General features: G+C 44.4%; 1 protein-coding gene across 1 annotated transcript in view; it reads left to right on the top strand.

Annotated features, from left to right (window-relative positions):
• The window catches only part of LOC135217163 (mitogen-activated protein kinase 1-like), a 101,948-nt gene that overhangs the window by 18,263 nt on the left and 57,908 nt on the right, over positions 1 to 25,777 (top strand). The window contains exon 3 of the mRNA XM_064252882.1: positions 24,096 to 24,206. Coding sequence (XP_064108952.1) covers positions 24,096 to 24,206 — 111 coding nt within the window. The remainder of the gene's footprint in view (positions 1 to 24,095; positions 24,207 to 25,777) is intronic.

Genomic DNA, 25,777 nt, shown 5'->3' with positions numbered 1-25,777 from the left:
GTATGAATCCTACGTTAAGAAGTTAGAACGTGATAGGATTAGGAGGTCTTCCTCCAGGAGTAAGTCGGGTAGCAGACAGGGTATTAATGTATCCCCTTCTAACCCTCCTTTAGAATTTGTGTCTCCTAACCCTGTAGTGTTGCCTTTGGGCCCTCAAGTGGTGTCTGCGGAGGGTAATGCCCTTTCGCTTATTCTAGATTCATTGAAGACACGCTTGAATCTAAAGTGCTTGCCCTTGAAACAGGCAAAATAAGTGCAGTGATAGTGCCCCTAGTGAAGTGGAGGGGGCGTCAGATCGGCCCTATAGCGCCTCTAGGCTGGGACCTCTGCCGGACTCCCAGGACTCAGGGAGAGGGCATGTCCGAAGGCCGAAGGAGGGTTACGGGAACCCCCACCGATCTGGCGTCCCTTCAGCAGTTCCTGTGGACGCTTCCCAGGCTGCTAAGGAGCGTGCCCGAGGCAACGGATACCTTAAGGGATTGTTTTATCGTCTTCCGACGAGGGTCCCCCCCCGCCCCGCAAGGGCAAGGGGTTGGAATCTCGATCGGATTCGCGACCTCTGAAGAGGACTCTTCAAGAGCTGGACGCTTCACGTCATGCTATGTCTGAGTGGCATTCTTCTCCGGAAAGCGTAGCCTTTCCGCCCCAGAAGAAGTATAGGACGTCATCCGACGATGACGCCCTCGAGCGCCCCAGTCGCTCTAGAGCCAAGGCTGTTCTTTGGGAGAAGGAAGAAGGCGTCCCCTCGCCCCTCTCCTTCTCGCAAGCGCAGCTCGTCTCCGCGTAAGGAGACATCTCAGACGGAGATCATCATTGCGATGCAGCGGCAACTGGACGCTTTACTGAAACAGAAGGAGACGGTCCCGCGTCGAAGGAAAGACGTTAGACTGCCTATCAAGAGATCTAAGCAGTCTTCTCCAATGGCTCCTTTTTCGTCCCCGTCTTCTGATATTTTGCCCTCTAGACGTCGTTTGGCTCCCCAGGGTTCTTCTAGAGGTGACGTTAGACGCCAAGTTAGAGAGAGTTCTCTGCATGCTCCTCTCCCTTCCCGTAGAGAGGACGCTCGGCGTTCCGACTTCGACGCTTCTGCTGACGACGATTTGCGCTCTGCACCTCTTCGACATGTCAGTGTTGACGCTCAACGTTATGTTAGTCGGGCAGTGGATCAAGTTTATTTGCTGGACGTTCGGGAAGGACGCTTCGCGGGACGGTAGAAGAGTCTCTTTGATGGACGCTCCGTTGGACGCTTCGCTGGACGCTCGGTTGGACGCTGATTTGGACGCTCGAGAGAACGCTACATTGGACGCTCAGATGGACGCTCGTAGACGTTCTAGTAAGACCTCTGTGGACGCGAATGTGGAAGTTCGCTGTCACTCGGATGTGGTTCCCGAGCCTTTGGCACGTTCGCCTCTTATAGGTACTCCTGATCCTGTTACTGTTAAGGATCCGTTACCCTCGTCTTCTTTTCATCGTTCAGATAGGAGACTTGGAGCTAAAGGACTTCTGCCTCTTCCTTCGGACTTGCACTCGGGTAGGGAAGAAGGAGAACTTAGCGGTTCTTCGGAGGATGTTGATGATGATCAACCTGCTACGTCTGCCTCGTCAGATTATCAAGTTTTGGCACGACTACTTCGTGATTCGTTTGGCGATACTTTTCAGCCAGCTGCTCCTCCTTCTCCTCCTTCTCAGTTTCGTCGTCGAAGACAAGTAAGTCTCCAGGTTTCGTGAAGATGAGACGTCGTTATCTACGAAAAGAGCTTTCCGGAAGGTAAACGCCTGGATGGAGTCTAGGAAAACAAAACAAAAGGAAGAACTACTTTCGCCCTGCCTCCGTCTAGACTTAGCGGTAAGGCAGGGATGTGGTATGAGACAGGCGAGGAATTAGGATTGAAGGTTCCTACGTCGTCTCAAGGTGATTTCGCCAGCGTGGTGGATGCCTCAAGGAGGGCCCTTTTAGCATCGGCTAAGGTTTCTTGGACGACTTCCGAACTGGACCATCTTTTGAAGGGACTTTTACCATCTTTTGAAGGGACTTTTTAGGTCCTTAGAAGTTTTCAACTTTTAGACTGGTGTCTTGGAGCCTTAGACAACCAATCTCGTAAGCCAGACTCGATCAGCTTGGGGGAGCTGTCCAGTGTATTGTCATGCATGGTACGAAGGCCGTCAGGGATGGCTCAAGAGGAGTTTTTAGCCTCTCATTTTTCAGCAGGGGTTCTTAAGAAAAGGTCGCTTTATTGCAACTTCGCGGCTAAGTCTGTCTCTCCCGCTCAGAGGACAGAACTTTTGTATGCTCCCTTCTCGAGTCATCTCTTCCCCAAGCTATGGTGAAGGATCTGGCAGTGAGTCTGCAGGAGAAAGCCACACAAGACCTGTTGGCTCAGTCTTCGAGACGTCCGGCTGGCCCTTCAACATCGTCTGGAACGCAACAGTTTAGAAGCAGAAGCCCTTTCGTGGAGGGACTTCCGCTAGATCATCTCCTCGAGGAAGAAGCCTTCCTAGAGGTAGAGCCCCTTCCAAGTCTAGGGGTAAGAAGTGAGAGATCGTGCCTTCAGTCACCGGTAGGAGCCAGGCTGCAGTTGTTTGCAGAAGCCTGGAGAGTAAGAGAGGCAGACACCTGGTCTCTCGACGTCATAGAGAAGGGTTACAAGATCCCTTTCATAAAGCCGCCCCCGTGACTTCCACTCCCAGGGACTTGTCCCCATCGTATCCGCTAACAAAGCGAAAGATTCTTTTCGACCTGCTCGAGCAGATGCCTCGAGGAAAAGAGCAGTCTTGGAACAGGTTTTTTAGAGACCTGGCAACGCCAGGATTTTACAACAGATTGTTTTCTTGTATCCGAACATCGGAATCGGGAGGGTGGCGGCCCGTCTTGGATGTAAGTCGTCTAAACCTCTTTATAGAGAAGCAAGAGGTTCAAGATGGAGACACCTCAGTCAGTTCTGGGGGCCTTAAGACCTGGAGATTGGATGGTATCACTCGACCTACAGGACGCCTACTTTCACGTCCCGATACATCCCCAATCGATGAAGTACCTTCGGTTCGTATTGAAAGGGAAGGTCTTTCAATTCAGGCTCTTTGTTTCGGACTGAGTACGGCCCCTTTTATCTTCACCATCTTAATGAAGCAACGTGGCGAAGGTGGGCTCCATCTTTCCAACCAAAATCAGAAATATCAGCTCTATCTAGTACCGACTGGGACATCATACGAGCCTCCTCGCAGGACCCGCCGGTGGACCTGAAGGATTTGAAGACGACTCTGTCTTTAGCTGCGTCCCTGGACTTCTGGTGAACTTCGAGAAGTCACATCTGACCCCAACACAGTCCATCGTGTATCTGGGGATTCAGATGGATTCAGTGGCTTTTCCGGGCTTTTCCGTCCCAGGAACGTCAGCAACAAAGGCATAGAAAAAGTTGTCAGCCTTTCTATGGAAAGATTCATGATCGGTATGGGAATGGATGAGTCTGCTGGTGACATTTCCTCGCTGGAGAAGTTTGTTTCCCTGGGGAGGCTACACCTCCGACCTCTTCAGTTCTTTCTGTCGGACTGCTGGACAGAAAAGGACAACTTCGACATGAAGTTAAACATCTCGGAAGAGGTGAAGAACCATCTAAGATGGTGGCTCGATCCGTGGAAGCTGTCAGAGGGCGTATCCCTCAAGCTTCAGAACCCCGACCTAGTGTTGTTCTCCGACGCGTCATCCACGGGGTGGGGAGCAACTCTAGGGGGGTGGGGGGAGGAAGTGTCAGGTACCTGGAGAGGGGAACAGGTAACCTGGCATATCAACTTCAAAGAGCTGGCAGCGGTTCAATTAAGCGCGCCAGTTCTTCCAGAACAAAGTCACCCGTCGTGTGGTTCAGATCAACTCGGACAACACCACAGCCCTGGCATACTTGAAGAAACAAGGAGGAACACACTCTCGCTCCCTGTTTTCTCTAGCAAAAGAGATCCTGCTTTGGGCGAAGGAGAGAGAAGTCACAATATTGACAAGATTCATTGCCGGAGTCGAGAACTCGTCCGGGCAGATCTCCTCAGTCGACAAGGACAGTTATTGCCGACAGAGTGGACTCTCAATCAAGAAGTATGCCAGGAACTGTGGGGTCTTTGGGGATGCCCCTTAGTGGACATCTTCGCAACATCAAGGACGGCGAGACTTCCTCTGTATTGCTCCCCTCCCCGGTTCTCGATCCGGGAGCAGTAGCAGTAGACGCCCTTCTATGGGATTGGACTGGGCCTGGATCTCTACGCTTTTCCCCCCTTCAAGATCCTGGGGGAGGTGATGAGAAAATTTGCAGCATCGGAGGGGACGAGGTTGACCTTAATCGCCCCCTTTTGGCCCGCAGCGATCTGGTTCACAGAGGTGATGTTCTACCTAGTGGATTATCCGAGATCTCTTCCGTTAAGGAGAGATCTACTCAAACAGCCCCACTTCGAGAGGTACCACAAAAACCTCTCCGCTCTGAGTCTGACTGCGTTCAGACTATCCAAAAGTTGGCCAGAGCGAGAGGTTTTTCGAAATCAGTGGCTAAAGCTATCGCCACCGCGAGGAGACCATCATCAATCGCGGTTTACCAATCGAAGTGGGCAGCCTTTAGAAGTTGGTGTAAGAGAAAAGGAGTTTCCTCTACCACTACCTCTGTGAGCCAGATCGCCGACTTCTTGCTTTATCTGAAACAAGATCTAAAGTTGGCAGTGTCAACTATTAAAGGCTACAGAAGCGTTCTATCTGTAGTCTTTCGCCATAGAGGTCTTGACCTCGCTAACAATAAGGATCTCCATGATCTATTGAGATCTTTCGAGAACGACCAAGGTACCACTTCCGAAGCTACCTTCGTGGAACCTGGATGTGGTCCTAAAATATTTGATGTCAAATCGTTTTGAACCTCTTTCATCTTCGTCTCTACGAGATTTGACGAGAAAACTGTATTCCTAACTGCTCTGGCGACGGCGAAGAGAGTTAGCGAAATACAGGCTATCAGCAAACACGTCGGTTTCAAAGGGCATAATGCAGTCTGCTCTTTGAATATGTCGTTTCTGGCCAAAAACGAAAACCCTTCCAATCCGTGGCCTAGAACATTCGAGATCAAGGGTATGGCAGAGATCATTGGTCAAGAGCCAGAAAGTGTCCTGTGTCCTGTTAGGGCTCTTAGAGAGTATATTCGTAGAACGAAGGATTGCCGAGGTTCTGCAGAGAACTTATGGTGTTCGGTCAAGAGACCAAACATGCCCATGTCCAAGAATGCACTGGCATTCTTTTTAAGAAACACCATTAAAGAGGCGCACGCTTCTTGCAAAGACAGTGACTTGAAGATACTTAAAGTTAACGCGCACGAAGTAAGGGCTATTTCGACCTCAATAGCCTTTCAGAAAAACATGGCTCTTAAAGACATTTTAAGTGCTACTTTTTGGAGGAGTAACTCAGTGTTCGCCTCGCACTACCTACGGGAGGTGAGAACGACCTATGAAAGCTGTTACTCTCTCGGACCATACGTCGCCGCAGACACTATTTTGGGGGCAGGAGGTAGCACTCATCCTATCCCATAGAAAAGGGTAGTGAGTTTTTAATATTTGTATGTTTATGGTTGTAGGGTCGGCTGCCGAGTACAGTCGTCCCTTCCTTTAGCCTTTGGTATATGGGAGTTTGTTGGTAGGCTAACTTAGGTGGTGGTTTTTGCCTCGTTGCCCTCGGAAGTATGGTCATGGTCTAGTCACATTGTGGTCCCGTCCCCGTTGACAGATCATCTAGAGCGCACCAACTACATAGGTCACTACCTTGTTGGTAACTCTAGTGAAGCAGAAGCAGGCTTGGGTGACAGTAATCACGAAGTCAGCTATGCTAACAGGTAAGGAACCAAGATGTCAATCATATACATTTATATGTTTTCTAAAATCCTTTTTTCTGTCTCTCCCACCGCCAAAGGTGGGATTCAGCTATATATATATCTGACAGGTAAGTTTCATGAACAAAATGATATTGTTAAGATACAATAAAGTTTGTTCATACTTACCTGGCAGATATATATAATTTTAGTACCCACCCACCTCCCCTCAGGAGACAGTGGAGATAGAAATCTGATAGAAAATGGGAATAGTTCCTGATACCCGCCTCCCAGCGGCGGGAATGGGTACTAACCACCCTAACTCCCACTACGTGTGTCGTAAGTTTTAGAAATTCTGTCGGACTTCAGAGAATACAGCTATATATATATCTGCCAGGTAAGTATGAACAAACTTTATTGTATCTTAACAATATCATATTCTGTTCGATCTATTAGATCAAGTGATCGAAAAAAGAGCGTTGGAGCAGGTCGTGGACCTGGGGTCACCAGGATTTTACAACAGGATTTTCCTGGTACCGAAGCAGTCGTCGGGTTGGCGTCCAGTCCTAGACGTAAGCAGGCTCAATCTTTTTATAGAAAAGATCAAATTCAAAATGGAGACGCCTCAGTCTGTTCTAGGAGCCTTGAGACCGGGCGACTGGATGGTGTCCTTAGACCTGCAGGACGCGTATTTTCACGTTCCAATCCACCCTCTTTCAAGAAAATATCTAAGATTCGTTTTAGGCAACAAAGTCTGGCAGTTCAAAGCCCTTTGTTTCGGCTTGAGCACGGCTCCGATGGTTTTTACCGTCATCATGAAGAATGTGGCGAGGTGGTTACACTCTTCAGGGATAAGAGTTTCCCTATACCTCGACGATTGGCTTGTCAGAGCGTCGTCGAAGGAGAAATGTCTGAAGGACCTTCAGTTAACATTAGCCTTAGCGAAGTCCCTGGGACTTCTTGTCAACCTTGAAAAGTCACATCTGACCCCAACACAGTCCATCGTGTATCTGGGGATTCAGATGGATTCAGTGGCTTTTCAGGCGTTTCCGTCCCAAGAACGTCAGCGGCTAGGCTTAGAGAAAGTCTCAGCCTTCTTGGGGAAAGAGACTTGCTCGGCGAGGGAATGGATGAGTCTGCTGGGCACCATTTCCTCGCTAGAAAGGTTTGTTTCCTTGGGAAGACTGCACCTCAGGCCTCTCCAGTTTTTCCTTGCAGACGAATGGAAGGCCAAGAACGATCTGAATGCGATCTTGAAGATCTCAGAGTTGGTGAAAAGCCATCTAAGATGGTGGCTTGATCCTCAGAAGTTGCAAGAGGGCTTATCCCTAAATCTTCTGAGCCCCGACCTAGTGTTGTTTTCAGACGCTTCCATTTCGGGCTGGGGAGCAACACTAGGAGGGGAAGAAGTGTCAGGCTCCTGGAGAGGGGATCAGGCAGTCTGGCACATCAATGTGAAGGAACTGGCAGCGATCTTCCTGTCGCTGCAGTTCTTCGAAGAATAATTGATAAAGAAAGTTATCCAAGTCAATTCGGACAACACCACAGCCCTCGCTTATTTGAAGAATCAGGGAGGAACACACTCCCGGACTCTGTTTCACTTGGCAAAGGAGATTCTGCTGTGGGCAAGGGTGAGAAAGATCACGATCCTGACGAGATTCATCGCAGGAGTGCAGAACCTCAGGGCGGACCTTCTCAGTCAACAGGACCAAATCCTGCCGACAGAATGGATCTTGCATCAAGACGTGTGTCAGGAGCTTTGGAAGTTGTGGGGAACATCCTCTGGTCGACCTATTTGCGACGTCGAGGACGAAGAGGCTTCCTCTGTATTGCTCCCCGGTCCTGGATCAAGGAGCAATCGCTGTGGACGCATTGCTCTGGAGTTGGACGGGCCTAGACCTTTATGCCTTCCCACCATTCAAGATCATGGGGGAAGTCATGAGGAAGTTTGCAGCTTCAGAAGGGACAAGGTTGACCCTGATCGCCCCGATGTGGCCGGCGAGAGAATGGTTCACAGAGGTCATGTCATCCCTTGTAGACTTCCCAAGGACGTTTCCCTGGAGGAAAGATCTACTCAAACAGCCTCACTTCGAAAGGTATTACCAAAACCTCTCCGCTCTGGGTCTGACTGCGTTCAGACTATCGAAAAGTTGGCCAGAGCGAGAGGTTTTTCGAAAACAGCTGCGAAAGCAATCACAAATGCAAGGAGAGCCTCTACAAGAGCTGTCTATCAATCGAAGTGGGCTTCCTTCAAGGCATGGTGTAGAAAGGAGGGAGTTTCCTCTTCCACGACCTCTGTGAGCCAGATAGCCGATTTTCTACTTTTCTTAAGAAACGTGCAGAAATTGGCAGTCCCGACCATCAAGGGATACAAGAGCATGTTGTCAGCAGTTTTTTCGGCATAGAGGGCCATGCGACCTCTCTGACAAACAGGATCTTTCACGACCTCTTGAAATCGTTCGAGACCACGAAGATTCCTCAGGTGAGGCCGCCTTCATGGAACCTTGACATGGTTCTTAGACTATTGATGTCAAGTCCGTTTGAACCTCTTCACTCAGCGTCTCTTCGGAACTTGACAAAGAAGGCTCTTTTCCTAACTTCTCTGGCGACGGCGAAGAGAGTTAGCGAAATCCAAGCTTTTAGTAGTCAAGTGGGCTTCAAAGGAGACAACGCTGTCTGCTCTTTAAGTCCAACTTTCTTGGCTAAAAACGAGAACCTGTCTAACCCTTGGCCAAAGAGCTTCGAAATTAAGGGTATGTCGAGTCTAGTGGGCCAAGAACCAGAGAGTCCTGTGCCCTGTCAGGGCTCTCAAGTTCTATGTTCATAGAACGAAGGAGGTACGAGGTCCCTCAGGTAATCTCTGGTGCTCTGTGAAGAGACCGGAATTACCTTTGTCAAAGAATGCTGTGGCTTTCTTTCTGAGGGACGTCATTAAAGAGGCTCATTCATCTTGCCAGAAGACTGATTTGAGCCTCTTGCGAGTGAAAGCTCACGAGGTCAGAGCTGTCGCTACCTCTCTTGCCTTGCAAAAGAATATGTCAATCAAGGACATCCTTGATGGCACCTTTTGGAGGAGCAGTTCTGTATTCGCCTCACATTACTTAAGAGATGTGAGAACGATTTACGAGGACTGTAGTTCTCTTGGACCATACATTTCTGCAGACACAGTCTTGGGGGCTGGAGGTAGCTCTTTCCCTATCCCTTAGTTAGGAGTTAGGTTAGTTTTTAATATGTTTTGTGTTTTTGGTTGTTGGTGAGATCTTGTGTGAAGATCTCCCATCCGTTAGATTAACTTTCAGGGGGTTTTGGTCTAGTTGGTCAGGTGGTAGTTAGTTGCTTCATAGCCCTTGTATGTATGGTTCGATGGTCTTGTCACGTTGACAAGTTTTTAATATGTTTTGTGTTTTTGGTTGTTGGTGAGATCTTGTGTGAAGATCTTCCATCCGTTAGATTAACTTTCAGGGGGTTTTGGTCTAGTTGGTCAGGTGGTAGTTAGTTGCTTCATAGCCCTTGTATGTATGGTTCGATGGTCTTGTCACGTTGAGGTCACGTCCCCGTTGACAGAGCATCCAGAGCGCACCAGCACTACAGGTCTCCGCCTGGCTGGCAACTCTGATTGAGCAGAAGCAGGCTTAAGTGACAGTAATCACAGAGTCTACTTTGCTAACAGGTGAGGAATCAAGATGTACATCATCTACTTAATTTAGTTTCCTACAAATCCTATTCTGTCTCTTCCCACCATCCGAAGGTGGGATTCAGCTATATATATATCTGTCAGGTAAGTTTCATGAACAAAATGTTATTGTTATAATACAATTAAGTTTGTTCATACTTACCTGGCATATATATATAATTAAGGTGCCCACCCTCCTCCCCTCAGGAGACAGTGGCATTGATAAAATATGAATAGAAAATGGGAATGGTTCCTGATATCCGCCTCCCAGCGGCGGGAATGGGTACTACCACCTGGCCGCCCACTGCTTGTGCCGCGAGTTTTGAAATTCTGTCGGACTTTAGAAAATACAGCTATACATATATCTGCCAGGTAAGTATGAACAAACTTAATTGTATTATAACAATAACATGTTTTTACAATCACCTGTTCGTTGTCCCTGAGATGTCGGGGTTGAAGGCCCCTCATGGATATCACCATCCTCAATGTCTTCATTCAAAATACAAAATTCAAGATGGAGATAAACTAGACAGCCCTGTCATCCATTTGCTTGGGAGGTTGGATGACATCCATCAAGGAAGTTCCACAGGTTTGTCTTTGAAGGCAGGGTGTTCAGTTTCAAGCCTGTGCTTCGGTCTCTTGACGGCTCCCCAAGTGTTCACCAGAGGCTTCCCTAGCAAAGTGGCTTCATTTAATGGGAATCAAAGTTTCCCTTTACCTCAACGATTGGCTGCTTCGGGCACAATCGGAAGTACAGTGTAGGGAGGACCTTAGGAAAACCCTTCTATTAGCACAAGATTAAGTTAGTTGGAACAGAAAGATCCCCCCGGACTTATTCATATTTCCTGTTACTCTGGAGATAAGGAAGATCTTCTTTGGTGGAACTTCAAAGGAAATTGTCATAAGGGAAGTCCCTTCTCCCTCTGAACCCCAGCCTGAACTTCTCAGATGCATCAGATCTGGGTCAGGATACACTTCTGGGGAACAATGAGATATCAGGAACTTGGTCCCAAGAGCGGAAATCATATCACATAAACGACAAGGAATTAAAGGCGGTACATTTAGGCCTTCAATTCTTTGCTTCAGAAATGTGCGACATGGTAGTAGCAGTCCATTCCAACAGCACGATTACTCTCTCCTACATCAGGAAGCAAGGGGGAACTCATTTTTTCTCCCTGTACGAGGCAACGAAAGATCTCCTTTGGTTGGACCAGAACTGCACTCGGATCATGACTCGCTTTGTTTACGGAAGGCTCAACGTCCTGGCAGACAATTTAAGCTGCCAAAAGCAAATTCTCCCGACAGAATGGACCCAGATCCTCTAGCGTGGGCAGTGGATGCAATGTTGCAGGACTGGTTGAGCAAAGACCTGTACACTTTTCCCCCATTCAGCGTGGTCAGACAACTAGTTGACAAATTTCAAACTCATCAGAACATCTTGATGATATTAACCCTTAAACGCCGACTGGACGTATTTTACGTCGACATTTTTTGTCTCTCGGGTGCCGACTGGACGTATTTTACGTCGACATACAAAAGTTTGTTTTTTTAAAAAATTTCGCGGGGAAAAATCTTTTAGGACCTACCAGCCGAAAACTCTTGAATCACGCGCCTTGGGGGAGGGGGGATGCTAGGAGTTCACGGATCAAGGTGTTGTTTTGTTTACAATCGTTACGCAGGCACGCAAGTGCGAATTTCTTTCTTGCCGCACTAAAAAGTATCTGTGACACATCTCGGAAATTATTTCGTCACTTTGACATAATTTTTTACCATTTTAAATTAGCCGTTACATGGAGTTTTATATATGAAAATGTGTGCATTTTTATGTAGAATACAACAAAAAAATACTCATGATTGTAGCTTTTATCAGTTTTGAGATATTTTCATATAAATAACGATAAGTGCCAAAATTTCAACCTTCGGTCAACTTTGACTCTACCGAAATGGTCGAAAAACGCAATTGTAAGCTAAAACTCTTATATTTTAGTAATATTCAATCATTTAACTTAATTTTGCAACTAATTGGAAGTCTCTAGCACAATATTTTGATTTATGGTGAATTTATGAAAAAACTTTTTCCTTACGTCCGCGCGGTAACTCTTCCGAAAAAAATCATACGTGCAATTGTGGTAATGTTTGCACCATTTTAAATTAGCCGTTACATAAAGTTTTATATATGAAAATGTGTGCAATTTCATGCACAATACAACTAAAAACAAACCATGGTTGTAGCTTTTATCAATTTTGAAATATTTTCATATAAAAAATGATAAGTGACAAATTTTCAACCTTCGGTCAATTTTGACTCTACCGAAAGGGTCGAAAAACGCAATTGTAAGCTAAAAAGCTTATATTCTAGTAATATTCAAGCATTTACTTTCATTTTGCAACAAATTGGAAGTCTCTAGCACAATATTTCGATTTATGGTGAATTTATGAAAAAAATAAAATTTTCATTACGTCCGCGCGGTAACTCTTCCGAAAAAATCATACGTGCGATTGTGGTAATGTTTGCACCATTTTAAATTAGCCGTTACATAAAGTTTCATATATGAAAATGTGCGCAATTTCATGTATAATACAACTAAAAATAGTTGAAGGTTGTAGCTTTTCTCATTTTCGAAATATTTGCATATAAATCACGATAAATAGAAAAAAAACCACGTTCGGTCAAATTTGACTCTACCGAAATGGTCGAAAAACGTAATTGTAAGATAAAACTCTTACAGTCTAGTAATATTCAGTCATTTATCTTCATCATGAAACAAATTCGAAGTCTCTAGCACAATATTAAAAATTAATGGTGAATTTAAAAAAAACACTTTCCTTCCCTCCGCGCGCGGATTCTCCGCCACAAATCTCCGAAATGCGTAAGTCCCATTCTCGGAATATTTGCTCCGTTTCATATTAGGCATTTCATAGAGTTTTATATATGAAAATGTGCGCAATTTCATGTAGAATAAAACGAAAAACAAAATTTTGAAAGTTGTAGCTTTTTCTTTATTTCCAAATAATTGCATATAAAAAAAATATATATGTAAAAAATTCGACATTTGGTCAACTTTAACTCGTCAGATATGGTCGAAAACTGCATTTGTAAGCTAATATTCTTACACTATAGTAATATTCAATCATTTGTCTTCATTTTGAAAGAAATTGGAAGTCTCAAGGACAATATTTAGATTTATGGTGAATTTTTGAAAAAAATATCTGTTTACGTCCGCGCGTTACGAATTCATGCATTATTTTGTGATAGTATTTTCTCTGTTGCTTTTATCATTTTACAATGTTATAAACCAAAATGATTGCAATTTAGTGTACATTACAACGAAAAAAAAATAACTTGTTACCTTTAACCGTTTTGCGCACAGCGCGATTTGAATACAATTATATATGAAATTTCGTTTTTGCGCTATCATATATCGCATTATTTATATATGATAATGATAATTTTTTTCATTTCTGATGGTTGCATACTAAACTTCAGGCAATGACATAAAAAGGAGCCAAAAATGAACTCTTAATCTTCAAAACTAAGCGCGCTGTGATTTTTTGAAAAAAATATTTTTTCCGCTTCCGCGCTTACTCTGAAACGTCTCCGGCACACGGGAGACATTTTTTTTTTACCGCTTCGGCGTTTAAGGGTTAATAGCCCATTTTGGCCATCAAAGGCGTTGTTTCTGGACCTCATCAACCTATTAGTAGATTTTCTGAGGCTACATCCACAAAGACCTCAGCTGCTCAGACAGCCACACTTCTGACTTTCTTACCAAGGCTTGTCTACTCTGGCTCTGACAGGCTTTGCACTGTCAGGAGGATGCTTAGAAAGGAAGGTTTTTCAAAAGCAGCTTCAGAAGCTTTATTGCCAAATGTCAGAAGACAATTTTCTAACAAAGTATATCTGACCAAGTTTAGGACCTGGTATAGGAGACACATTTCCTCTACTCAGACCACTATATCACAAATAGCAGGTTTTTTTTAATTATATTAAGAACATCTAGAAGCCAGTCCACCTCCATAATTAAGGGGATTTGTCTGCTAATCCAAATTTGTCAGACCTAATTAAGTCTTTTGACACCTAAGGACTGGAGCAGGTAGTACCTGTCGTATCATGGAGTGTAGACAGTTAAAATGGTGGTTTGGTTCTCATTTTAAGCCCATGCATTCTATTTTTGTATGAGACCTGACTAGAAAGGCCCTTTTTCAGGTTTCCTTAGCTACAGCAAAACAGGTCAATGAAATTCATGCCTTGGATAAGAAAGTAGGCTTCTCCAAAGGAAATGCAGTTCGCTCTTATTCCCTGGGATTTTTGGCCAAGAATAAGTCTCCCACTCATCCCTGGCCACGTTCCTTGACAATTAATAGTCTGATATATTAGGTCCTAATGATGATGAGAGTTTTATGTCCTGGGAGATCTTTGAATTATATTACCTTCACAGAGCCAAAGATATGCATTCCTGGTGCTTCAAGCAGTCTGTGGTGTTCAGTTAAGAATCATTCCAAACCTCTGTCTCAGGGACATTATCTAGTGAGCTCACTCCACGATTGAAGAGGACATGTTTTCTATTTGCAATGATAAAGCACATGAAGTTAGAGCAGTGGCCACATTGTTGGCATTGACACAATTTTTCCTTCTTCAATATATACATGATAAGTGCAGTACCTCCTGTTTTTATCAGCTGGTGTGGTGTTGGGAAAGGAAGCGTAGGAAGCAACTCTTCCCTATTTTTTTTATGTTCGCCTTAATATTTATCTTCCCCTTGACATAAGGTGTTGAGTCGTTGGGGAGCCTGGAGGTACAAAGTTCCTAGAGTAACCATCCAGTTAAATTTTATGGTAGGGTGGTGGTTGTGATGTTCTTGTTCTTCTGGGTATAGGTAACATTATATTTTTTCTTTCGGGTTGTATTGTGGTACTGTAGGCGGGGTAGGTAGTGTTTTTTTTTTTTTTTTTTTTTTTTTTTTTTACTAGCCAACGGAATTGACCTTCGCTGCTGAGTACCCACTGTAGTAGTAGGTGCTCCACAGCTATGCCACACTCCACTACGTAATAAAATGAGTGCCTATCAGAGGCAACTTCTATTCTCAAATTCAATACCATTCTTAATGTTTTGGGGTAGAAGTATCCATGTATCCCACCTCCTGTCAGTGTGGGAATCAGCTATGTAATTACTGGGTAAGTTAATGATATATAAAAATAACATTTTTATGATAAGATAAAATTTTATTTGTATTTACCCAGTAATTGCATGATTGGAGTCCTCCCTCCATCCCCTCGCACAGACATTGTGGGGCATAGGCAGACTGAGCTCTCTTTGCAGAGTTGTTCTTCTCTTGCCCCAAAAGTGGCTGGGGTCACCGTTTCGTACCCAAAACAAAACACTAGTGTGTCCAGCAAATTCCAAAATTTTAGCTGCCGGCCGAGTGAAACTCTTAGCTATGTAATTACTTGGTGTAAGTATAAATGAAATTTTTTATCAAAAAAAATTTTTTTGTACAATAGTAGTAATAATTGCCCAGAAATTTATGAAACAAACATTTCCTTCACCACAAACTCATTACAGTGGTTCTCCTGTATTCACGGGGGGATGCATACCAGACACCCCCCTGTGTGAAAATGCTTAAGATGGCCTATTTTGTTAGTTATAACTCAAGAAAAACCCATTAAAAATGTTTATACCAGTTTTTTTAACCGTTTTATTCATTATTTTTAAAAAATGGGAATTTATGGATATTTCTCACAGAAAAATACCGCTAGTACGTGAATATCCTGCGAATAATGGGTGGATATGTTCTAGAGAGAAATCCGTGAATGCGTGAGTCCGCAAATACAAGGGGCCTACTGTAATGATGCAGTTGGCCTCATGTAGATGCCACAGACAGTCTCAGGTACTCATTCCCTCTTCAGGAAAGAGAATGAGTGACAGCTAGTGCTGCCCAGGGTCTTTTGTGCTCATGTGTTGTGTTTGTTGCAGACTCTGGTAAATCCAGTACACAATGTTGCTTTGCTGCCATAATTCCTATGATAAAGTAAATTTTTTTTAATTCAGTTGCTATGTACAGTAGAGGCCCAGTCCTTGACTGAACTAGAGCTCACAGATATTTATTAAAATTTGAGTAAGTAAATCAGTATGTACAGTGGTCCCCCCATATTCGCGGGGGATGCTTACCAGACCACGCCGTGAATAGTTGGAATCCCATAAAAATGCTGAAAACAGCCTATTTTGTTACTTAAAACTCAAGAAAAACCCACTAAAAATGTTTATAGTATTTGGTTTGTTCCGACACATAATACAAACCCTTGGTTCTTTACATAAGGAATTACTATTCAGCGCCAGCTGGACCGGTCGTAAAATTTCTAACAAGGTAGTTCGGTAGTAACTGCTTGTCCGATGGTCGGGAGTACCACCCGACTGGAGGTAAACATATCACTTTGCTTCCGACCGCCGTTGGGTGTAGATGTGTGTTTGCCTCTCTGCCCGCCTGCCGTGAGATTTTCGGTGATGTCAACAATTGAGCTACTTACTTCTGCACTTTTTCTTGTTCTATTACTAGTGTGTATGCACTGTAAGTACTTATTCTTTTTGTTGTTATCTGTGGTTTTGCATCACTGGAGTCATGCAAGCCCATGAAGTGGAGAATCCCCCTCGTCCCCCATCCAACTGGAGAGTGTACCCTGGAGTGGAGGGCTGTAAGTGTGGGGCATTCAGGTCCAGCGATGCGGTGGACCCTCATTTCTTGTGTATGCAGTGCCGAGGGCGTAAATGCTCTCGGGCCACACCATGTGATTTTTGTATCTCCTGGTTGGAGGAGCAGTGGGAGCTCTAAGAAGAAGAGGAAACCATGTAAAGTCGCCAAGGTGTTGTCGGAAAGCTCTCCCTCGACACCTCTGGTGACTGACATGTCGTCTTCCTTCCTCCCTCCTAGCCAGCTCCCGCGTATGGCTCTCTCCCCTTCGGGGGAGGTGTCTCGTTCCGCCTCTTCATTCGATCTGTTGAGCACAGAGAAGGGAACACGACACCCCAACCTGGAGTTGTACTCGGGGTCTTTGGTCCGTTCAGGGTGGGATCTTTCCCCCTTTGGGCAAACGGGAACCCCCCCCCCCCCCCCCATTAACCCGACTGTTGCTTCCCCAGGTGTATCTGCCTCCACGGGTGGAGGCCTTCAGCAGGTATGGCGCATGTTGAGTCTTCCAGGCACACCTGGTTTACACGCAGTATGTGACATTAGTAACCCCTTCAGCCGCTGTACAAGCCCTGCTGAATTATGTTCCGCGGAAGGAGATGGTTCCTCCGCCGCCTGGGTTTGCTGTCCTTGCCCCATTCCCTGACTTTGAGTGCCTGAAGAGCTCCCCAGTTGACCGCCCACCGGTTCCTGTGGCTGTTCCTGCTGTCTCCATTCCTGCCCGTTGTTGTGCTGCTCCTTCTGCAGGTTCCTCCGGACAGGTGCAGTGGGCTGTGTTGCTAACGGAACTGCCCCAGCTCCGTCCTGGATGGAGGACCTGTCGGTTGTCCTGAGGAAGTTGGCGAAGAAGTAGTCCAGGAAGAAGAGGAAGGTGTCGTTGTCTTCTCCGTCGTCGTCTTCTGCCGCCTCTTCCCCTTCGACTTCCAAGGCCCCGCAACCGAGGAAGAAGAAGGTGGCCTCGCCCCCCACTAAGAAGTCTTGCGCAGAGACCTCTAAGCTCCAGCAAGACAGGTGGGTCTTCCACTGGTCCTCCCGTTCCTTCGGGAACAGGAACCATCTCTCCTTCCCCAAGGAAGAAGAGAGATGGTGGACACTGTGGTGGAAAAGCGTCGTACCAAGGACAGTGACCTCCTAGTACACCAGGCAGCCTGGAACAACTGCAGCCAAGCCTGGGAGCTTGGCTAGCTCTTCCTCCGCTTCCAAGACACTAGCACCATCGAGGTCACGAGGTAAGACCCAGCCTTCATCTTCTGCTTCAAGGAGTGAGCATCAGCCCTCCTCCCAAGCCTCCTACTCCCGTGGGAGACCTGCCAAGCAGAAGCCGAAGAGAGGGAAACGCTAGGGACGGCGTCCCCCCTCACCTGCTGCCGAAAGTTGGGGGCTGCCTGGCGAGCCATTGGACAACTTTGCAGTGCTACGGAGTTGAGACCTGGGTAGTGGATGTTCTTCGGTAGGGATACCTACTACCCTTCGAGTCACGGCCACCCCCACTTCGCACCCGGTCCACCTTCAGACGTACGTTCCTGGTTCTGCCAGGAATGTAGCATTACAAGAAGAAGTCAAGACCATGCTGAGCAAACGAGCTGTGGAGATCATACAAGATCAGTCGCCAGGTTTCTACAGCCGACTCTTCCTAGTGGAGAAGTCTCCGGGGTGCTGGAGACCGATGATAGATCTCCCTCCCTTGAACCAATTCGTTCGCCAGACTTGGTTCACGATCGAAACAGCACACTCAGTGCTCAATTCCATTAGGGAGAACGATTTCATGCTTTCGGTTGACCTGAAGGATGCATATTTCCAAATACCCATCCATCAGTCCTCCTGGAAGTACCTCCGCTTTATCCTCGACAGGATGGTGTACCAACTCAGGGCACTTTGCTTCGGTCTCTCAACCACCCCACAGGTGCCCCACAGGTGTTCAGGCGAGTGTTCACTCTGATGTTGGCTTGGGCCCATTCGGTCGGGATACGTCTGATGAGGTATCTCGACGATTGGCTGGTCCTGGCGAGCTCCCGCTCACAGTTGCTACAGGACAGAGATCGACTCCTCGACTTATGCTGCGATCTGGGGATCATGGTGAATGCCGAGAAGTCAGATCTCGAGCCCAAGCAGAGGATAAAGTACAGTAGTACCTCGAGATACGAAAGGCTCTACTTACGAAAAACTCGAGATACGAAAGCCAATGCGAAAAATTTTACTGCTCTACATACGAAAAGTTTTCAAGATACAAAAGGTTGTTGCTGTAAAGTCCCGAAATTCGCCCGGACCACCGAGAACAATTTTAAAACTCCCGCGCCGCCAACTGAGTAAACTCGCCACCATCCTCCCGCTCTCCCATTGGTTCCTGATGCTAGTCACCCCATAAGGTCCTGCTCTCCTATTGGTCAGCATCTACCCCTTGTGCTTTAAGTATTCTATTGGTAAAAGGTTGCTGTAAATTGAAAAACTTATTCATGCAATACATTTAATAAAAAAAAAAAACATTAGGTAAAGATAGAATAAAGAATAGAAATGAATGGTTATCATACTGTTTGGTAGTTTCAGTAGTTGAAGAGAGATAATGAAAATTTATGGCTTACTGTGTAAAAGTGATTGCTTGGCGGTCGTTCGATATTAGTAAGTGCTGGATGTAAACAGACGTTTGGAAGCTTTTTTTGTTTTTTTTTTGTTTATTATAGTTAATGGTTACTTAATAATTATTTGAAATGAGTACATGCAATACATTTAATAAAAAAATTGTGAATTAGATATCAGAAAATATAAAATAAATCAGTCTGCCAACAAATAGGTATTTTTTAGAATTCTTCTTCTGTTTTATTATTACGTTACGTATTACGTATGTTTCATTACAGCTGTCAGTAACTCGGTATCTCCATTAGGTAAAGATAGAATAAAGAATAGAAATGAATGGTTATTATACTGTTTGGTGGTTTCATTAGTTGAAGAGAGATATTAATGACAATTTATGGCTTACTGTGTGCTAGGAAAAATGATTGCTTGGCACTCGTTCGATACTCGTAAGAATGTAAACAATCGATTGGAAGGTTTGTTTTTTCTTTGTTTGTGTATTATAGTTATTGATTAATTAATAATTATTTGAAATGAGTACATACTGATTATTTATACATTTTATTGGCATATTCTAAGCTTTTAGCTCTTAGGTTTAGATGTCAGAATCATAGACTAGGCTACAGTAGCAACCGCTAACATAGGCTAGGCTTATTGCTAAGGGACATATGCTAAAGTCCTAATATATGCAGTAAAAATGGGGTTGAACATTACATGCAGTTGAATATTACTCAAGTATGTACGGTATTTTGCCGTTTTGGAGACATATTTCTTCCGTCGTAACCTTAGAACATGTGTTTTAGGCCTGGAAATATAATTTACTGGGGTGTTTTTGGAGGGCTTGGAATGGATTAGCCATTTTACATGTAAAATGTGTTCCAAGATACAAAAAACTCATAATACGAAGGCCGTCTCGGAACGGATTAGTTTCGTATCTCGAGGTACCACTGTACCTGGGCATGCTGATCGATATGGTAGCAGCACGAGTCTTCCCCGCAGACTTGCAGATCAGCAGGTTCAGGGAGGCAGCTAGACGGTTCCTGTCTCGACAGGAACAGTCAGCTCAGCTGTTGCAAGTCGTGATCGGTCACCTGTTGTCACTGGAGAAGTTAGTCCCTCACGGGCGTCTTCACCTGCAGTCTCTTCAGTGGAGACTGAAGGAGTGCTGGTCACAGGAACGGGATCCACAATCCTTCCTGGTTCCTCTCACAGAGGAAGTAAGGAAGGACCTGGCCTGGTGGCTAGACGACAGGAACCTCTTAATATGAGTGCCCCTGCGCACTCCCCCTCCAGAGATGCTGCTGTTCTCAGACGCATCGACCGAGGGTTGGGGCGCACACCTGGAAGAGTTGTTGGTTGCAGGAGTGTAGAACCATCATAACAGGCACCTTCACATCAACTTCCTGGAACTCAAGGCTGCATTCCTCGCACTCCAAGAGTTCCGAGAACAACTGAAGGGACACTCAGTTGTGTTGATGAGCGACACCAAGTTAGTGGCATACGTCAACAAATGGTGGCCTAGTGTCCCTCCTGTTGCACCAGTTGACAATGCAGGTGCACGAGTGGGCCGTAGCTTACTCGGTAGAGCTGTCAGCCAGATACATTCCAGTCAAGAGGAATGTAGTGGCAGACAAGCTCAGCCGCCAGACATGGCGGAAAGGCTCTTCGACATGTGGGGGCGTCCAGTTGTGGATCTGTTCGCCACCCGGCACAGCAGAAAACATGTTTTCTTTTCAGTTGTGGCGGACCCATGGGCAGCTGCAGAGGATGCGTTCCAATACCCGTGGGACAACCTTGTAGTTTACTCCTTTCCCCCGTTCTGCCTGATTCGCAAGGTGATCAGCATTGTTGATCACCAGCAATCTTCGGATGATTCTGGTGGCACCCAAATGGGCCCAGGCCATTTGGTATCCGGACCTGCTGGTTCTTCTCTCAGAGGCACCGCGAGAGATTCCCCCTTGGTACAACCTGCTGTACGAACCGCACGTAGAACGGTACCACCAAGCAGTTCATTCGCTGTGTCTTCATGGCTGGTGGTTATCCACCATCTCTTGCGAGCGAGAGGCTTTTCTCGCCGAGCAGCAACCGAGATGGCTGGGTACCTCAGACAGTCCTCTGCAGCAGTATACCAGGGAAAGTGGTCTGTATTCTGTGGTTGGTGTCGTAGCCGCCCTGGCCCTAGTCCTTAAACTGCAAGGAGTTGATATTTCCACCTCCATGGAAATATCACTCCTAATGAGGAGCTTCAAGAGGTCTTGCCCACCCAGGGAACTCAGTCCCCCGGGGTGTGATGTGACTCTTGTCCTTAGGAGCTTGACTCGCAGACTCTACGAGCCGCTCCAAGAGTCGTCAGACAGGGATCTGACCCTCAAGACCGTCTTTCTGCTGGCCCTGGCATTGGCGAAGAGAGTAGAACTCCACGGTCTTTCCTTTGACATTAAGCACTCGAGGGGATGGAGATCAGTTACGCTTGATTTCGTCCCAGACTTTGTAGTGAAGACTCAGAACCCTTCGGTCCCTGACGCCATGTTCGAGTCCTTCACGATCCCCTCCCTGGAAGACTTCACCAATAATGATGCGGATGAGATGCTGCTTTGTCCTGTGAGGGCGCTACGTCGCTACCTGAAGAAAACTCCACACCACAGGCCTGAGTGTCGACGCCTCTTTGTTAGCATCGGGGTTACCAAGGAAGAAGTGTCCAAGAACACTGTTTCTTTCTGGCTTTGTGAGGTAATCTGGAAGGCGTACGACTTAGACGGGAGTGCCGACACCAGTACCCTTCGTCCGAGAGCCCATGAAATCAGAGGCATTGGTCCAACCCTTGCATTATACAAGAACTTGTTCGTGGCACAGGTACTAAAGGCAGGGGTTTGGGCCAACCAGACCACCTTCACCTCCTTCTACCTTCGGGATATTGCCCACAGGTCCTTGGACACATTTTCCTTGGGACCCGTGGTGGCTGCTCAACAAGTAGTGTAGCTTACCCAGCTCCTTTACTGGACAAGGTAGCATCTCATCCTTGTGAGACTGCATGAATGGAGAGTGAATGAGAGTGTGACTGGCTTCTCTTCCTCCTCTTTTTCTTCCCTCTCCCTGTGGGCAGAGGGTAGCGGTTGTCACCATGCTGCACAGGATGACAATGCAGGTAAGCTACGTACACTAGCTCCATTCTATCCCTTTCATTAGGGATAGAAGCGTTTATCCATCCCTTCTTTAACAAGGGTAGAAGCGAACACCAGTGATAGACAAACTCAATACTTTATATTTGGCTCTTACATAAAACCTAGTTCTTACTTCCTATTCATAAGAGGCATGCTTGCCTCCCTCTTATGAATTGGTCCGGAGGTCTGACCACTGATCTTGCAGTGTACACTCCGATCAGTTGGACAGAGGCTAGGTTCCCCCCCTTTGCTCTTACGACCAGGGAGGGAACCCAGGTCGGGTGAACACCAGTCTGTTCACAAGACTCGGATTCCACCCACCAATAAGTGAGTCTTCCTTATGTAAAGGACCGAGGGTTTGTATTACGTGTCGGAACAAATCACAATCTTTGGAAGTAAATTGTATTTTTCCTATCTATACAAACCTGAGGGCCTTTACATATAGTCCCACCTCATGCCACCCCTCACTCTGTTCCTGGACCTAAAGCAAAGTGATATGTTTACCTCCAGTCGGGCGGGACTCCCGACCATCGGACAAGCAGTTATTACCAAATTACCTTGTTAGAAATCTTACAACCAGTCCAGCTGGCGCTGAATAGTAATTCCTTATGTAAAGGACCTCAGGTTTGTATAGTTGTGAAAAATATAATTTACTTCCAAAACTTTTGATTTTTTTAATAGTTTTATCACAAAAAGTGCATTTTATGATGAAATTGATTAAAAAAACAGGAATTTGTGGATATTTCTCATAGAAAAATAGTACCGCAAATATGCGATTTCCCCGCAAATAATGCAGGGAAATGTTCCCGAAAGAAATCCGTAAATGTGTGAATCCGCAAATCCAGAGAACGCGAATACGCGGGGTCCACTGTATTTGAAATGTAATAATTACAAAATACAGGTTAGGCTATGCTATCAAGTAATTTATATAGAAGTGTGTACATTGTAAGCCATGTGAGTTGGTACCAGGTACACTAGCATGTAGGTTATATGCCAGTCTGTTACTCAGTGAATTTCATTGACTGGAAGGGGTAGACTCCAAGATGCATGTTGAATTGACATTTTATTATTGTAAGGGGAAGTGATAGTGCCTTTTAAGTATGGGATATCTGGTCCATTAAAGAAGAATTAATGCAGCAAATCAGTTACATGTAAAAGTTCCATCTGCTAATTTTTTTCGTTTTATGGAAAGATCTCCGCTAAGAATGATTGTGACTTCTGCTGGAGATCCTTGGATTCACCAGCACATACAAAGCACTGGCTGTCAGCTGTTTTTCTTGGTTTCGCATATTATTTGGGCTCATGTTTTACTGAGTTTATATAAAAAATTCTTTTACTAAAGAAATTGTAAAAGTTACATAAGTGTGTGTTTATTTTGACACTGCAGAGAGGTGGAATGCAAAGTAAATTGCGCTGATAGAGTTCTTGGTCACCTTTAGTTTAGATTAGTGTAAGAATGCCTCTTAAGTATTTGCAAGTAAAGTTCAAATCATTATTTACTTAAATAGGTTGCTTGTTGCCTGTTATATTTGATTAAGAAAAAAATCTTTGCTATTGATTTAAACTGTAGCTATAAACAATACATGAGTTTCACAGTAGAGAGAGGAGCCTGTTATGTGTATTCCTCTGTGGGGTGGTAGTGCCATCAGTGCACCGAGGCATTAAGTACTTAAAAGCTCTTTGCAGGTTCCCTTCTGTCCCTGGCTGCAACCCCATGCATTCGTGTTACTGTACCTCCATTCATACTCTTTCTTCCATGTTACTTTCCACCATCTTCTAACAATTATTTTATAGTGCAACTGCGACGGTATCCTCCTGTTACACCTTTTGAACTTCTTACTTTCAATATTCCTTTCAGTGCTGAATGACCTCATGGGTCTCAGCACTAGGCCTTCGGCTTAAATTGTGTATTATGTCAATCTATTAGATATGTTGCAAGCATTTGATAAAAATGGGATTTAGTCTATTCACTTTTAGTGATTGTCAATTGCTGAATGACCTCATAGATCTCAGCACTTGGCATTCGGCTTAAATTGTGTATTCTGTCAATCAATTAGGTATGTTCTAAGCATTTGGTGAAAATGGGGTTTAGTCTATTCACTTTTAGTGATTGTCAATTGCTTGGCGAAGCATAATCATTGTAGTACTTTGTGAAAATATACCCCACATTGAAAGTTAATTTCTTATTCAACAGGTAATCGACATTCGTGATATTATACGGGCCCAAAATATAGAAGCCATGAAAGATGTTTATATTGTCCAGTGTCTCATGGAAACTGACTTGTACAAGTTACTCAAATCTCAGGTAAGAAAACTTATCTATATGTGATTTTGATGATTGTTCTTCATTTCTCGATATAACGTGGTTGTAGGTCCCGTTGCTAGGTGATCAATTGGTCCCTAGCCATGTAAAAATACATAATCCTTCGGGCCAGCCCTAGGAGAGCTGTTAATCAGCTCAGTGGTCTGGTAAAACTTAAGATACACTAAACTTTTCTCTCTTAGTGGCCATAGCCTTGGAAAGTAGCTTCCATTTTCATTCTCTAACTGCGGAATCAGATTCCTAGATTAATGACTGTGATGTTGCAACATTAATCTTATATTAAAGTTTTACTTTCCAGAATCTGGAGTTGAACTCTTTCAAAGATACAAATGTGCGTGTGTCGAAAAATCATTTAAATAAATGAAAAATTTAAAATGTGGTAGAATTCAAATTATGTAATAGCATGTTAATTTGGTAATGAAGAAGCTGAGGAATCTGGTTACATGTTTTAAAGAATAAAGAGGTATCAACAACATCCCTTTTGTTCTATAATGGCATAATATTTGCATGTGTATTGAAAATTATTTAAATAGCTGCAGAATAAAAGATTAGGCAGAATTTCAAATTAGTATGTAATAGCTTGTTAATTAGGTATGAATGAAGCTTAGGAATCATGTCACATAAAAAAAACTGCCCTTTTTTTCTATAATGACTTAATATCTGCTTGACAGTCTTCTAGCCTTATCTTCAATATAGCATAGACTATGCTAGCCATCATATATATTTTAACTATAAATTGCTGAATAAAAAATGACAGTCTAGTTACAGGTAGAAGTTTGTCAAGCCATGTATATAGCTTGTTGAGAGGCCATAACAAGATTATTATTAAATCAAGATTATGGCAATTTATAAATTTGAGGAAATCAGTTAACCCTTAAACGCCGAAGCGGTAAAAAAAAAATTGAGCACGGAAGCGGAAAAAATATTTTTTTCAAAAAAACACAGCGCGCTTAGTTTTCAAGATTAAGAGTTCATTAGAGTTCATTTTTGGCTCCTTTTTTTGTCATTGGCTGAAGTTTAGTATGCAACCATCAGAAATGAAAAAAATTATCATTATCATATATAAATAATGCGATATATGATAGTGCAAAAACAAAATTTCATATATAATTCTATTCAAATCGCGCTGTGCGCAAAACAGTTAATGATCACAAGTTACTTTTTTATACGTTGTAATGTACACTAAATTGCAATCATTTTGGTATATAACACATTGTAAAACGATAAAAGCAACACAGAAAATATTATCACAAAATGATGCATGGATTTGTAACGCGTGGACGTAAAAAAATATTATTTTTAAATTCACCATAAATCTAAATATTGTTATAGAGACTTCGAATTTGTTTCAAGATGAAGTTAAATGATGGAATATTACGATACTGTAAAAGTTTTAGCTTACAATTGCAGTTTTCGACCATTTCGGACGAGTTAAATTTGACCAAATATCAAAAAAAATTTATAAATTTTTTTTTATATGCAATTATTTCGGAAATTAGAAAAGCTACAACCTTCAAATATTTTTCCTTTTATTCTACATAAAATTGCGCACA

This window comes from Macrobrachium nipponense, chromosome 7, assembly GCF_015104395.2.
Source record: "Macrobrachium nipponense isolate FS-2020 chromosome 7, ASM1510439v2, whole genome shotgun sequence".
Classification (NCBI taxonomy): domain Eukaryota; kingdom Metazoa; phylum Arthropoda; class Malacostraca; order Decapoda; family Palaemonidae; genus Macrobrachium; species Macrobrachium nipponense.
This window is presented reverse-complemented; position numbering and strand designations above follow the sequence as displayed.